This window comes from Sebastes fasciatus, chromosome 6, assembly GCF_043250625.1.
Source record: "Sebastes fasciatus isolate fSebFas1 chromosome 6, fSebFas1.pri, whole genome shotgun sequence".
NCBI classification, from domain to species: domain Eukaryota; kingdom Metazoa; phylum Chordata; class Actinopteri; order Perciformes; family Sebastidae; genus Sebastes; species Sebastes fasciatus.
In genome coordinates, this window is record NC_133800.1 from 6,732,349 (window position 1) to 6,747,732 (window position 15,384).

The 15,384-nt window shown below is 39.4% G+C and overlaps 3 protein-coding genes across 3 annotated transcripts in view; 2 read left to right on the top strand and 1 right to left on the bottom strand.

Moving 5' to 3' along the window:
* LOC141768878 (poly [ADP-ribose] polymerase tankyrase-1-like) overlaps nucleotides 1–15,384 on the top strand; it is a 106,722-nt gene that overhangs the window by 21,490 nt on the left and 69,848 nt on the right. The window lies entirely within an intron of this gene.
* idua (alpha-L-iduronidase) lies at nucleotides 342–12,086 on the top strand. The gene is made up of 14 exons (XM_074637339.1): nucleotides 342–694; nucleotides 1,102–1,242; nucleotides 1,348–1,430; nucleotides 1,827–1,934; nucleotides 3,012–3,107; nucleotides 4,229–4,431; nucleotides 4,695–4,874; nucleotides 6,111–6,327; nucleotides 6,529–6,738; nucleotides 6,887–7,008; nucleotides 8,737–8,862; nucleotides 9,552–9,628; nucleotides 9,786–9,886; nucleotides 10,019–12,086. Exons 1-14 carry the CDS (start codon nucleotides 558–560, stop codon nucleotides 10,117–10,119), a joined length of 1,902 nt encoding a protein of 633 aa, XP_074493440.1. The 5' UTR covers nucleotides 342–557; the 3' UTR covers nucleotides 10,120–12,086.
* Nucleotides 12,124–14,595, bottom strand: LOC141768874 (purpurin-like). The gene is made up of 6 exons (XM_074637340.1): nucleotides 14,470–14,595; nucleotides 14,191–14,305; nucleotides 13,749–13,885; nucleotides 13,184–13,296; nucleotides 12,875–13,087; nucleotides 12,124–12,430 (listed from the first exon to the last, which is right to left on the bottom strand). The coding sequence occupies exons 2-6, from the start codon at nucleotides 14,302–14,304 to the stop codon at nucleotides 12,420–12,422; spliced, it is 588 nt and encodes a 195-aa protein (XP_074493441.1). The 5' UTR covers nucleotide 14,305; nucleotides 14,470–14,595; the 3' UTR covers nucleotides 12,124–12,419.

Consider the following 15,384-nt stretch of genomic DNA (forward strand, 5'->3'; position numbering starts at 1 on the left):
CTACATTGAGTTACTGTGTATGTATATTATTATGCAAAATCTGTAGATCAATTCTACTCTTGCCTTATTGATTAAGTTGATTGTATTCTGGGTTAATAGGTGTGCCAAAAATGTCATTTAACCGTAGATGTTTTTATTATTACACGTTATTAAATTAAATTATGCACTTATTTTTTTATTCTAATTTAGTGCCTTTTTAAACATGGAAATGGATAAACACGATTTTGTTGTGCTTTTAATTTGCTCTTTTTTATAAAACAAACTCCACTTCCCTAATGGACTACAACCATGGATGTATTAAAAGACTACAACAACCGTCGCGGTCGCACGCATTAAACGTATTCATGCTCAGCTGACTGCGACTTCCGCTCGCCACAGGAGTGGAAACACATTTGTTTTGTTGTGTTTTAGTCTTGCTAAAGTGAATTATGTTAAAGGCCTCTTTTCCATCTATTCATATACAATGTGTAAGACATGTTGGGGTTGCTAACTGCACATTAGTTTTATAGGTTTTTAAACTAGCGCGACATGCAAAGTTGCCATGTCCGGTCGCAGACATGCAGTGGAAAACCTTGTCTGTCTTTGCGTTACTTCTTAACATCACCGAGACTTCAACAACTTCATATGTCATCACAGTTGATGTGGGGAGACCAGAGGGACATCTTAAACACTTCTGGAGAAGTACTGGTTTCTGGTAGGTCAAATCTAAACTGTTTACTCAATGAACGTAGACCAGCAAGGTACACAGTGGTGGACAGCAAGCAGAGAGACATTTGACATTTTGTTGAATTGCATAAATTAATGTGGGTTTATTTTCATACCGAATCTACCAGAAGACCTCAGTAATTAAAGAGAGGTATTAAATAATGTTGCACCAAGTAAGCATCTTTAACAAAGCCAAGACATTTTTTAAAATGTTGAGTTTTTCATTGGAGATTGGTACAGATCTTTCAAGAGACAAATCACAGGACTCAGTCTGAAGTCTAACTGGGCTACACTTTTGTATTAAGTCTATGAACAAGTTGGTATATTAGACATAAATGTATTTTTGTGTTACTGGTGCATCACAAAGTTCAATAGGAGGCTCTTCTTTGTGCTTAGTCCCCCGCTCCCTCACACCCTGTCCCACCAGTTTGATCTGAGCATCGACCAGCAGCTGAACCTGGCCTATGTGGGCTCCGTCCCCCATGGAGGGATCCAGCAGGTCAGGATACACTGGATGTTGGAGCTGGTCACTGCACAGTAAGTGAACAAGCAAGTGAAAGGAAAACATACCAATTAGTATACTTGTTGGTTTTGTGAGAGTTCCCTACAATAAATGACTACTGTCTGATTTTGTTGTTGTAGGGATGTTGGAGGACAACCCCAGTACAACTTCACTAAACTGGACCAGCTGATAGAACTCTTGTGGATTAATGGACTCCGACCAGGTATTGTACCACAACCCCCGGCTAGAAAACATAACATATTTGTGATGCATTTTTAAAGGCATCTTCTTCCAAATAAATCCCACAATTTTTTTTCTGTTTTCACCTGGTTTCAGGTTGGTGTTTACTGGAGCAAATTGTTCAGTGGTTGTTCTATGATTATGTGGTTAAATTCATATTATTGAGGCACCGTTGTCCCAAATGCTTTCATTAAGAATCCAAAGCAGATCTATTTCAATAGCATATTCCAAACTACAGTTAAATTATAAGTGTAAAAATTAAGGTACAAAAAAAAAAAACCCTACGGATTAGATGCGATTTTGCTGGTCTCTGTTAAAGTTGTGACATGTGGATGTAAATATCTGAACTGTAATTAATTCCGGCACTTCTGGTTTTCAGGTTTTGAACTGATGGGCAGCGTCTCTAACTATTTCACTGACTTTGAGGACAAATCACAAGTGGTCGAGTGGAGAAATCTGGTTTATCTCATAGCCAAGAGGTACATAAGTGAGTGCCATTGTTTTGTCACTATTGTATTTCATATGTTGTTCGCAGTCCGTACTATGTAATCACATTCAATTAAAAACCTGAATCTGAGCTTTGAAATAATTGTTTAAAAAGGATTATTGACAGTTGTTTCAACCTACTTGGGTGGGGCTAGCTATGAAAGATTAAAAGTAATTAACTTTGGTGTTTTTCAACCGGGAACCTATTTCCCATGTTTTCCAAGTGACTAATGGGGACAACAATTTCAGAAGTTGAACCAGTGTTGAGGGATATTGCCGTATCTAGCAGCCGCGACACGAGCTGCGAGGGCAAGTGAGCAGCATCAACGTTACGTTACGTCCACTAAAATAGTTTTTGTCACTGACAGGCTCAGATTGTTATTAGAAGTGTCTGATAACATTATGGAAAGCACCCTACAGAGAAATGAAACCTTTTTCTTACCTTTCTCTTGATCCGGTCTGTTTGTTATTGTGTCCAAGTCCCACTCAGGTAGAAGTTTCATGAAATCTGAATATCCCTACAGTAAACTCTGGCTCAAATAAATACGGGCAGCTATTGAGTTCAAAGACCTCATCCACATTGTGGAAATCATCTAAATATTCAGCCATGACATTGAAAATATTTTAGATAACACTAAACTACGCTTTTTGTACTCCAACACAACAAACTCTGCCCGGCTGGCACTCCCGTTTCCACCATGGATGTATTCCACTATTCCACCATTGTCTTCTGGCAACACGTCACCTCGCCAGAAATCAGAACGAGACTTCTCCTTGACCGAGACTCTTTCCATAATGTCAGACGCTTAAAATAACAATCAGAGTCTGTCATGGCAAAAACAAGCACTTTTAGTGCACGTAAATGACGGTGCCGGCTTGCCCCAATAGGATTACATTGCAGCTGCTGTCTACAGCGCTCTCCCTCAGTCAGTTAGGCACAAAAACCTTGGAAAAGGTTGAAAAATACCAAAGTTACCGTTTAACATAATCTATAACAATAAGTAGACCAAAACAAACTTAATGTGCATTGTATGACCCTGCTCCTACATAATGTGATTTCTGTTGTGTTTGATTACAGACAGGTATGGCCTGGGAAGTGTCTCTCAGTGGAACTTTGAAACATGGAATGAGCCCAACAATCATGACTTTGATAATGTCACCGTGTCCGTTCAAGGTAAACATGCATAAAGATAATGCGTCCTACATGACATTTTGATGTCAACTCAGCTATTTTTTAAATGGAAATTGTTGCCAAATGGAGCCATTGTTCCCATCAATTTTGTTCTCACTTCCTTTCATAGATATAATGTTACTTATATATGCTTATATTCCTACTACTTATTCTAAAAATGTGTCATTTGATAAATGCTTATTTGTAGCTCTGTACATCCATGATTAGACACATACTTTATATTAGGCTGATACTGACAGTAAAGGGATAGTTCGGGTGTATTGAAGTGGGGTTGTATGAGGTTCTTATCCATAGTCGCTGTATTACCTACAGTATCAGCACGCCGAGAAGCAGACAAGAGTTACGTTTTTTTTAAGTATAGTTTCAGTGTAAGCTATGTTTAGAATATTTTCGCCGGTTTACCTTGCAGTGAGACAGCTATGCAGTCTGTATCTGACAGGAAGAAGCTGTTATCTATGCTCTCGCCAAAGCAACCAGACTCCAATGGGAGGAAAATAAGCAGTAATTTTACCTTGCAGAACACGGGAGTTGCGGGTCTACCACTGCCTTGATCTGTTAGTTTGTTTGTTTGTGTTATTGTATGATTTTCGTTAGTTCAGATTCACCAAAGTCACAAAATGGCACAAACAAACTAACCGATCAAGGCAGCAGTAGACCAGAAACTACTGTGTTCTGCAAGGTCAAATTTTATATATATTTTTTTTTTCAACAGAGTCTGGTGGTTTTGGCGAGAGTAGATGGATAAAACTGCTTCAGTTCCCTGTCGGAAAGAGCAAGAGTCTGACAGCAGGGTAAAGCAGCAAAAATATTTTAAATATAGCGTACACTTTCTTTTAGGTGGCTAAAATACGTTTTGCAGCCGGCCCCGTCCACAGCAGTGCAGTGCTTTGCTTCCATGCTGGCACTTCTGTCTTATTCTTCAAGCTGAACGTGTGCTGACCGTCATCTACTGTAGTTAATACACTGACTATGGATAAGTTCCTCATACAACCCCACTTCAAAACAACCAAACTATCCCTTTTAAATAAAAATGGGCAGTCAATTAATCACTGTTGTCTACCTGACATATGATAGAAAAAAATATATAACCAACTTTTCTTTAGGGTTTCTAAACTACTATGATGCCTGTTCGGAGGGTCTGCGTGCTGCCAGCAGTCTCCTGAGGTTTGGTGGTCCAGGAGACTCCTGTCATTCTCCCCCACATTCCCCATACTGCTGGGCCATGTTGCAGCACTGCTACAACGGCACCAACTACTTCACCGGAGAGACGGGGGTCAGGATCGACTACATCGCCCTGCACAAGAAGGTGGGCTTTCAAGCAGATCTAGAACAAATATTTAAACAATAATAAATATTTGTCATATTCATTTTTTTGCTACAGGGTGACACGGTCTAGGTCATATATTCATTTCGAGAACAAGCAAAAGGATAGTGATGTTATTGAAATACATAATTCCTGAGTTATGTAAAGCTGTGTTTATTAATGCATCCATTAGTTTATTCAATTTTAAAACTGATGCAATATGAATCATGTTTTTTGGAAGCTGACTTTCTGTTTTTGTCCCTCAGGGAGGAGGCTACTCCTTGCCCATCCTCCAGCAGGAGATCCAGACAGTGGGGGAGATCCAGGAGCGTTTCCCCCGGTTCCGCAGCCTCCCTGTCTACAATGACGAGGCTGATCCGCTGGTGGGCTGGTCCAGGCCTCAAGAGTGGAGGGCTGACGTGACCTACGCTGCGATGGTGGTGAAGGTGAGCTGAAGGGATGGAGGAGAGTAACATGAAAAACAACGGGCTCAGTTTTAAAGCTAAAATAAAGATACTGGCAGCATATGAAAATAGGAAACCTAAGGAATCCATTGGTATCAACCATGTCATACTAGCTTGTCGTGAAGGAGGCTAAATAACGCTCCAAATTTACACTAAATCTTGGTGAGGAAAAATTGGCATGGCCGTTTTCAAAGGGGTTCCTTGACCTCTGACCTCAAGATATGTGAGTGAAAATGAGTTCTATGGGTACCCACGAGTCTCCCCTTTACAGACATACCCACTTTATGATAATCACATGCAGTTTGGTTCAAGTCATAATCAGTAGATACAGCAGTATTAACCCTACCTTTAACTATCTGGAAGTCATTTAAATGATGTTTTCTGACTAAGTGACTGAGGTTTCTTATTGGCTGAAGCTAATTGCTAATTTTAGAGAAAACCTATCTAATGGCTGCTATTAACTATTAAATATTTGTCAACTCAAATCAGCCAAACATTGCATAAAGCAGGAGTTCAGTGTTTCACCCTGACTTTTATCCTTCACAGGGTGAACAAAACAAATTAGACCATGACAGGACAGTGAAACTTCAACACAATGGGTTTTTAGTTGGATGCCTGAAATAAGATCTGTGGTTAACACAAGCTTAAGAGATTTTAACGTTTTGCTGTACGACATAAAATACATCAGTAAATATCCCACTGGTGAATTTTGGAGTCTTTATGTGTCTTAAAAAAAGGCAGTTGCTAAAGTGTCTGAATGAGACTACTAATCGTCATCACGCCGACTCATCCGCTTTACATCCTCGTGTATACTTGCGTTCATGCGACCGGGGTGTAGTTTGTTTATAGCCTAACGTTAGCTTTTTACTTCTACCGATTGCATTCACAGTTCAAAAATCATAAAAGTGTGTGTCATTTGTGAAAATGATCTTGCTGAACAAAACGTGTAAGTATCATAAACGTGTGTTTGCCACAGAGCTTATTTTCTGCAATAATTCAAAACCCAATGGAAAAATGCCATTGGGTTTTTGTCGAGGGAACCCAGGACGATGATAACTTCCTGGTTTGCCTACACAATTACGTCATGCTTGGAGCACTCTGTTAGCCTAATGTAGTGGCAAAAGTTCATCTTACCCTTGTTGGTTTACCCTTTGTTAAACCTTCACTCTACCAGTTAAATTATACATAACCGGTCCTCTGTCCTGCTCCCTCCAACAGGTAATAAACCAGCACCAGGATCTGCTGCTGGCCGACCCGAAGAGCACCATCAACTACACCCTGCTCAGCAACGACAATGCCTTCCTCAGCTACCACCCGCACCCCTTCACCCAGCGCACGCTGACCGCCCGCTTCCAGGTCAATAACACCCAGCCGCCTCACGTCCAGCTGATCAGGAAGCCCGTCCTCACCGTCATGGGCCTGCTGGCGTTGCTAGGTGACGATCTCTTTACTCTGAACAGGTGACCCTTCTGGGTTTTAATATGCGCCTCAGTGGAAATGTATGATTGAGTTATAATGGATTTCATTCATAAAGCAGCCCGTTTTTACAAGCAAAGCTCAGGTCTCCATGATGTTGCTGTCTCATCTGCCCCAGTCCTATTTCAATGGCCTCTCCTGTATGTGATTCCACTTTAAGGAGAGACCCAGGTCCTGGCTCAGGTTTTGAGCTCAGCAGGAACCAACAACAGCACGGTGGGAGTTCTCGCCAGCAGCCACAAGCCCGAAGCACCGGGCGGCTCAGACAGCTGGCAGGCAGCAGTGCTGGTCTACAACAGTGACGACAACAGCACCTCCACTAACACTGATGATGTCACCATGTCACTGAAAGGACTGGCTGCACAGAAGGGTAGGCTTAACAAAATACTGTTGGGTTTAGTATTATATTAGATGAAAAGGTGATTTATGTTTTTAAGAAAAATCCAAGAGGTCTTTATTTCTGCAAGTGAGTGTTTCATTTCAGTCCATATACTGTTAACTGTCTGTTTGCTATGCAGATCTTGCGTATGTCACATATTACATTGACAACAATGTAACCAACCCGTACCAGCTGTGGCAGAGCATGGGCAGCCCCGACTACCCCACAGCACAGCAGTTCAGACGCCTCAGGAGTGTACAGGTAAACAGAAGGGCTGAACCATACTATAAAAATAAAATAGGACCTATTATGCATTTTCAGGTGCACACTTGTATTTTGGGTTTCTACTAAAACATGTTGACATGCTTTTACGAAAAAACGCTTTATTTTTCTCATACCGGCTGTGCTGCAGCACCTCTTTAAACTCTCTGTCTGAAACGCTCTGTTTGAGGGCGTGCCAAACTAGCTGCTAGGCAGGTATCATGCAAATGTGTTGCTTGGTGACATCACCACAATCAAGGCGTTTCAGGCAGTTCAGGAGCAGCGTCTCTGGTCCTTGATCACACAGAGCGCGTTTTGTAGGTGGACCGCACCGCACAGCCTTTTTGTTGCCCGATCAGACAGAGCGTTTGTTGGAGTTTGCTGCGTCTTTTTTTTTTTTTTTTTATTGTTGCAAGGCAACCACCAAATGAGCACTAACGTACTGTAAGCTTAACCCAAACCATGAACTGTACGCTAATAGTTAATAGTAGAGTTTAAATGAATGAAAACAACTTTCCCAAAGTCTCAAGTACCACACTAATTTGCCTCCTGCTGTTTTCTGTTCAGATCATGGTAACTACAGCTGGTAAAGTCATCACGATGAGAAAAAAACGCTAATGACCGTGGCCGCTTTTCCACTCTGAGTTGAAGAAAGAAATTCAGGGCGCTCCTGTAAAAAAATGTGAGGCACTTAAAGCGTAAAAACATGAGGCGCTCAGCAACACAAAAGCAGCGTGCAAAACGCTTCGCTCTCATTAAAAACAATTACAAAAAGCCACCCCAGGCTGCTAAATGCACTCTCTGATTGGGGCCTAACTCCCTTTGGTGTGGACTTTGGGCTTTGTAACTTAGCAGACCTTTTATATGCACAAAAAAACAATATAATACACTAAAGGAAAGGGGAAAAGCATAATAGGTCCTCTTTAAAACATAACTATATTTTGTTTTCTTGCAATATATGTTATTAATTTTTCAAAAGTTGTGTACGGTAATTTCACAATACTGGATGTGAAGCTTTTTGCTTCTGTAACTCCCTTTGGGGAAAAAAGTACCTGTTAATGCAGCACATAATATATTAGATCACTACGAAACAATACTTCCAAATAGCAATTATTTACTGACTTTATTTACTTTTTTATTTGAAATTTAGATTAAATCTACATTGAATGATTGTTAGGTTGTTATTTATTTCATTCTCAATTAATCAGTCCACTCTGAGAATTATTGTGATATTGTTATTTTTCCGATGATCCATAGTGAGAAAGCCAACTTTCCTATCAAGCAGTAAAATTGCTGACATAGTGTATTATAGTGGGCATAATTTGTACCCTTTATACAGTGAACACCGTACAAGCATTAAGTAGTGTAAATACTGAAACAATATATTTTTTTCCCCTAATATACAATAATATATTGATGATCATATATCTGTACGTTTTGGATGCTGTTTGGTAGATTGTAAGCCAGGTGTGCTTGATTTCACAGATATCCTGGTAGTGTTCATAACTGGATGAGATGCTCTATACAGTATATCCTACTCTCACACTGTCTTGAGACGAGTTGTATTCACGGATGACGATCTTGTTCAATGCAGCTTTAATTAATATGTTGAATTCTATTTGCTGACATTAAGGTAGAGCTCATTCGTTTGATCTATTTCGGCTTTTCCTTCTCTGTGAAGTGCTGTGAGACATGCTTTTAACCACTGATGATGTGTCATTGTGTCAGGACCCTCGTGTTGACGGACCCTGGGAAGTTCCAACAGGGGACACTCTGACTCTGAAAGCCAAACTGTCCGTGCCCTCTGTCCTCCTCGTCCACGTTTGTGCCCAGCCCAAAGCAGTGCCAGACCAGGTCAGTACCAGCACACACAGTGCTATAGTCAAGTCCAACTTAATTAAGTCCGAGACAAGTTACATTGTTGCGTTATCATTTTAACACAAACCATGATCTTTTTCATAACCATAACCAAGTAGTTTTGTTGCCAAAACCTAACCACTCATTTCACAGCATTATTTATGAAACGTATTTTTGGTTAAAAAAACACCAACATTCAGTATATCCCGTTGTTTACAGAAACGTACAATGCCAAAAAATTTTCTGCCGACTGGGTTGTTTTCCCCGCTGTCTCTCTTTGCCCACTGAGCAGCCAGAAACAACTTGACAAGTTCTGCAATAAGACATGTGCAAGACTTAAAAAAGTGGTCTCGAGACCGAGACCGGACTCGAGTACTATAGCCCTGAACACACGACAACAATGTTAAATATAAATGTGACTGTTCTCCTTGTTTGCTTGTGCATCACTGTCCACCTTGAAGCTTCTCATAAATGTTATTTATCTTCAACAGTACATCAGTTGAATCTACCTTGTGCCATCTGTGTTTGTGTTTGTCACTCTTATAGTTGAGCATATGTTTCTGTTTCAATGTAAGCAAGACTGTATGATTTTTTTCCAGTCGCAAAGTGAAAAAGTGGTTTATGATTCAAGTTTTATTATTATTTCAAAAGAGATGAACTCTCATCTGCATTTGACTTTTGATTAGGTCAATGGATTACACTTCATCAGGATCACGAAAGGCCAAGTCCTGATTGTCTGGTCAGACCACTGTGTCGATTCCAAGTAGGTGCACGTAATCATTTCTCTAATTTTGCATTTGTCCCTGCAAAAAAATTTAAAGGAGTGAAAGTATGTGCAGATTCGCGGTGAATATGTAATGTGCATAAACCAGGAACAAGAAAGCTCTCATTCATGCATTTGAACTTCTTTGTATTTTCAGATGCATTAAGACATTTGAAGTGGAGTTCTCCACGGACCACAAGGACTTCAGCAGAATTAACACTCAAGACACCATTTTTACTTCTTATGTTTATTCACCTGGTAAGAATTCCCAGTCAATTATTTTAAGGAGTGTTAAGTGATGGCAATGAGCAACAAACCTGATTTTTCCTCACCTTTCAAACTATATTTCAGCCATAGAAATAATACCATATACCATGTTGTGTTCCGTAGTGGACCAGGAGGTCGGCGGTCTGTACAGAGTCCGAGCTGTGGACTACTGGGGAAGGCCTGGCCTGTACTCGCTGCCAGAGAGGTACTCAGAGGAGCGCTAGGCCAAGGTCCAGTCTGGTAGCGTTCATATTATTTTTCTAAATAGTTGTACAATGTAAATACATTTTATGGAGATCAATGTGCTGATTATATGTTATATACAGTATGGGTCAATTCTGATCTGTCTAATCTCATTATAAGCCTACATTTACTATTCATACTCCTGCTCTGATTGACAGTGATACAGGCATCCCATGTTTTGATAGTATACTGTATAGTAGTGGTTGTAATTTCAATAATTTTGAGAATGTTAGATAAAAGTGACTGAATACAATAATAATCAGCAAACATTACCAGCTCAAATACATTCATTTCAGTTGTGGATTTATTGGAGGTGGAGATGTATAAAAGGATTGAACACAGAAACCAGTAACATGTAATTATAATCTTTGGATGAAAAAACGTTATAACTGACTATATTGTAAACAAATCCCATGAAAAGACCAAGACAAAAAACGTGTCTGTAGGTCTTTCAATACTTTTTATTTTTTTAATTGCAAATTTCCCCACTGCGGGACTAATAAAGAATATCTTATCTTATCTTGCTTCATGACTTTTCTACACTGTCTGTGGCACAGAAGCCCACTGATTTCTGACAAGGACGTGAAACGAGTCACAAATATATAGTTTCATTTAAAAAATAAAAAAGGTTCATAATTTACCAAAAAGCTGGGCACTGTAGTTTTTAGCAAACATTACTCAAACAGAAGTAAATGGCACATTTGTCTAGGATCATTTTCAGCAGTGGATTAATACACAGTTGGTTTATTAATTTTGGACAACAATAGAGCTCTATGGGACAGAAGATATTTGGATACAGAAACAGTACTTGTTATTTGGATCAATTCATTGTTGATATTGGTCTTTTCTTTGGATTTGTTGACAATAAGAAAAATATTAGGCCTGTCAATCAATTGATGATTAATCGCAAATTTTGTATCTGTTCAAAATGTACCTTAAAGGGAGATTTGTCAAGTATTTAATACTCTCATCAACATGGGAGTGGGCAAATATGCTTGCTTTATGCAAATATATGTACATATTTATTATTGGAAATCAATTAACAACACAAAACAATGACACATTTTGTCCAGAAACCCTCACAGATGCTACATTTAGCATAAAAAATATGCTCAAATCATAACATGGCAAACTGCAGCCCAACAGGCAACAACAGCTGTCAGTGTGTCAGTGTGCTGACTTGACTATGACTTGCCCCAAACTGCATGTGATTATCATAAAGTGGGCATGTCTGAAAAGGGGAGACTCGTGGGTACCCATAGAACCCATTTTCATTCACATATCATGAGGTCAGAGGTCAAGGGACCCCTTTGAAAATGGCCATGCCAGTTTTACCTCAACAAAATTTGGCGCAAGTTTGGAGCGTTATTTAGCCTCCTTCGCGACAAGCTAGTATGACATGGTTGGTACCAATGGATTCCTTAGGTTTTCTAGTGTCATATAATGCCAGTATCTTCACTGTAGAGCGTTCACTGAGCCTGCCACAACCTAAAAATCGCAAGTTGCGTTAATGCGTTAAAGAAATTAGTTCAATATGCGATTCGCGTTAACTTTGACAGCCCTAGAAAATATAGAATATCACCAGACCTATCCTTTAATATATTTACACATGAATAAGCCAGCTGTGCCATACGGACAACTTGTTAAACGCAGTGTTAAAATTAGATTTTATTGTTCATGTTTTCTGTGCAGTTTCACATAATGTGTCGTTATTGGTATGAAAGGAGAAGTACAATACATAATATCAGTGAGCAATGAGATAAGTAGTTAATTAACTGATCACACTGTTACTTAAACTTTTACAATCAGACCAACAAATATAATGGATACATGAATAATCTTTTGTCATTTTTTTAAATGTTTTTTTTTTTTAATACTCAGAATGTCAGATTTTTTATACGGTTGTGTTTTATATGTGAAATAAGTAAAAGTTGGATCACCAATCTAAGTTGCTTCGTTTTTACAAAGACAAGGACAACAGCGGGTTTCTTTATAAAATTTATTGTCACCAGTACAGAATGATGACTCAGTGCAGATGTTACCCATCAGTGTGACAATACTGTGCGGTTGGTTATTTCATCACAATCACTCAACCGCTAATAGTTTTCATTGGATTTGGCTTATGGAAATATAATTTCATCTCGGCAGTGTCGGTTACATTTTTTCACGGGGCGTTGAATCCGATTCATCTGATAATTCTCTCCTATGACGTTCGTTTTGGGCAGGATGATCATCAGTCCAGTACAATGAAGGGCTGTTCAACAAACTCCAGTTTAGCAGTTTAGCAGGCTCCTGTTATCAATAGAGAAAGAAGAGGAACAAGTGTTGGATGAGTTTAAATGTAACACAGAGCTTTAATCTGAATATACAGCCTAAAATGAGTTCAAATTAGTAGTTAAGATCCAGAGATGCATACTATTCCACAAAGTGAGCTTTTTATTAGCTTTTTATTAGCAATTCAGAGCAACAATTGGCATTTTTGATAATTGAGCTACAACACTTTTTGTGTTTCTAAATTTAAGATTAAATCAAAATGTTCTTTAGAAAAATGGCTATAATCTTATGTGGCATGGAGACTTCCTCATTTACTCTGAATGTTAAAAATGTGTCCTTTTACGAGTTTTTGGTATCAGAGCATCGACTATTTTCGACTTTTAAATTGCAAGTCAAGATACATGGTCACTCTTTCACTGTTTGTCTGTATATTAAGCTGAACGTGAGCAACTGAGTACATACCAGACTGCAGCACAGGCTGGAACTCTCCGGCCATGCAGATCTCCTCCTGTTTCTGGCGGAGGACTCTCTGGATGGCTGGGGGGAGGCCGCGGGGGTTGCGGGAGAAGACCAGTGAGTATCCGTCCTCGCAGCTTCCATCGTCCTTCAGGGTGCGGCAGGCATAGGTGATGGCGTAGTTGTCATAGTCTGTGTCAATGATCCAGTAGTTGTCACCTGGAAGAACAGAGGGGAAGAAGTTAGTCTAAACTGTGTGTGAGAGAGAGAAAGACACAGAAAGAATGTGTGTGTAATACAACTGAGGAGGTTTACCGCCGCTGGACAGGTAGCTGGCCAGTCCCTGGTAGTTCATGAACATCTTGCCGGGGGTGCCAGGGTCAGGCACGGAGTACTGGGCAGCCATGTCAGCGCACACAACCCAGAACCTGGATGTCAAGTAGAGAAAAAATTGTCACATTTGCAAGCAGTAACCTTTAGTTATTTAAACATATCACATTTAGACTGCTGCTAAATATATTTCTTCTTCTCAAATCTTTTTATTGATTTTACACCACTATTTTGAACAATAAACAGTGGCATAGCTCTGATGTCCACGTGAACTGGTCTCTGAATTCACAGCCCAACCCTCATTTCTATCAACTCTAACCTTTATATATACAGTATATACCCAAAGACCCCTCTCATCTACATTCCTAAATTCCTAGTAAGTACATTCATCAATCATTAGTGAACAAAAATAATGACAACAGTAACAATATCATTAATAAAATAAATAAATAATTAATAGTAATACAATTATTCAATTAGATCAAATTGGGGAAAATAAATAAATAAAAAAATATATTAAATACATTTCTAAAAAATAACAAATACCCACCCAAAGAGAGTGACTCTGCCCCTGGAGGAGGCCACCATGGCACCATCGTCTCCAACAGTGTATTCAGCAGAGATGTTGTCCTGCAGGAACAAACCCTCGGGATCCTTCTTCTGCAGAGCGTACCACTTTCCTGCATACTGCCGGAGAAAAATCATAAAGATGATTCTTTTGATACACATTTCATCAGTAGAATGTAGATATGCTTATAAACAAATTTAGATTTTTGAACACTATTTCATTGTATGCAGATGATGTCCTGGTTTACTTGGAGGATGTCGATCATTCTATTCCTGTCCAATCCGTTTTCCTACTTGTTCATCTGTGGAAGCTAACTATCTCTCCTGAACCTACATAGTAGTATTACTGTAAATAGTATCACTGGGTAGTTCTAGTTACAGTAACTTGAACTGGAGCTGAATTGAATACATATTTCTGTACTCACTCTTTTGGGGTCAAAGTCGTCTTTGACTGTGAAGCTGTCCACCATGCAGGTGGCCAGGCTCCGCTCCACACAGGCCACGAGCAACATCAACAGGGAAAAGATCTGGAAGTCCATTCTAAACAAAACAAAGTCGAGCACGTTAATCAGCGTGATAGTGTGTTTTTTCTTTATTTACAGTTTGAGCAGCTTGAAGTATCTGGTTAAAGGAAAAAAAGTCGCTTTTGCATCTCCATATTTTAGTTTAGATCACTTGGTCCCCACAAAGCATCATCTCCTTACCTGAAGTGTATAAGGAAGTCTTGGGAAGTTTTCAGTAAAGAGCTGTTTCAGTGTCCAAGCTGTGGTGAGAAGACGCCGTGTGAGCCGTTTTATATCTGACGCACAAACAGGCTCACTGATTATTTTCACTTCTTGAACCTAAATGCAGAGTTTAAATCTACCGCTAATCCAGTTAACAAAATCCCCTGCTGTAATCTGATGAACCCTCGCATTCAGCAGTGTGTGGGCTTTATGTAATTGTTTGCAGGGCTCTATAACGGGATACATAACGGCAGATGCCCCGGGGCAAAGAGGTGGCCTGAGCCTCGAGTCACACGTCCGTGGTGAAGCTGTTTACATGAACAGGCGAGTGTATTTTAGGCATGAAGACCTCCAGTGGAAACAAGTGCAAATATAAAGATTTGTGGAGTCATACCTACTGAAAAATTGTGATACAGAGTGAATTAAAGAGTGAGATGATTTTACTCAGATTTTGAACTATCTTCTTTCTTCACATAATGTTTTCCCAATTCTCTGGACTGGGATACTATTACTAAGAAGAAACTTTTTTTCCTGTAATAATTTATTGGGAGTAACATCAGGTGTACAGAAACATACAAAGAGAGCACAAATGATTGATGATTGTCCCTCCATATTTTGGTATTTTTCCCCCAAAGCCCCCCTCACACCCAACCTTCACCCATTGACGATGCAAAATGCAGCTAAATTAAAAAATTTTTTTAATTAATTAAAATAAAATAAATAATGAAAAATAAAGTACACATTGACAGTAATAATAATTATAGGATGAATCCCAAACTACAGACAAAATAGGCTGATAAACTTTACTATGTACAAATGGACAATTTAACTTAGTGGCCATTTCTGTTCACATAAATCAAACTTTATGATGTCATATGATTTAGCTGATGGAGA

Bases quoted from the DNA above. Each gene is read 5' to 3' on its own strand.
- idua (XM_074637339.1), top strand. From the start codon at position 558: ATGCAGTGGAAAACCTTGTCTGTCTTTGCGTTACTTCTTAACATCACC. The intron at 1,431-1,826 runs GTATTGTACCAC...TCTGGTTTTCAG, and splicing joins GATTAATGGACTCCGACCAG to GTTTTGAACTGATGGGCAGC. The intron at 6,328-6,528 runs GTGACGATCTCT...TTCCACTTTAAG, and splicing joins GGGCCTGCTGGCGTTGCTAG to GAGAGACCCAGGTCCTGGCT.
- LOC141768874 (XM_074637340.1), bottom strand. From the start codon at position 14,304: ATGGACTTCCAGATCTTTTCCCTGTTGATGTTGCTCGTGGCCTGTGTG. The intron at 13,886-14,190 runs GTGAGTACAGAA...TTTCTCCGGCAG, and splicing joins ACGACTTTGACCCCAAAAGA to TATGCAGGAAAGTGGTACGC. The intron at 13,088-13,183 runs GTAAACCTCCTC...CTGTTCTTCCAG, and splicing joins CAGCTACCTGTCCAGCGGCG to GTGACAACTACTGGATCATT.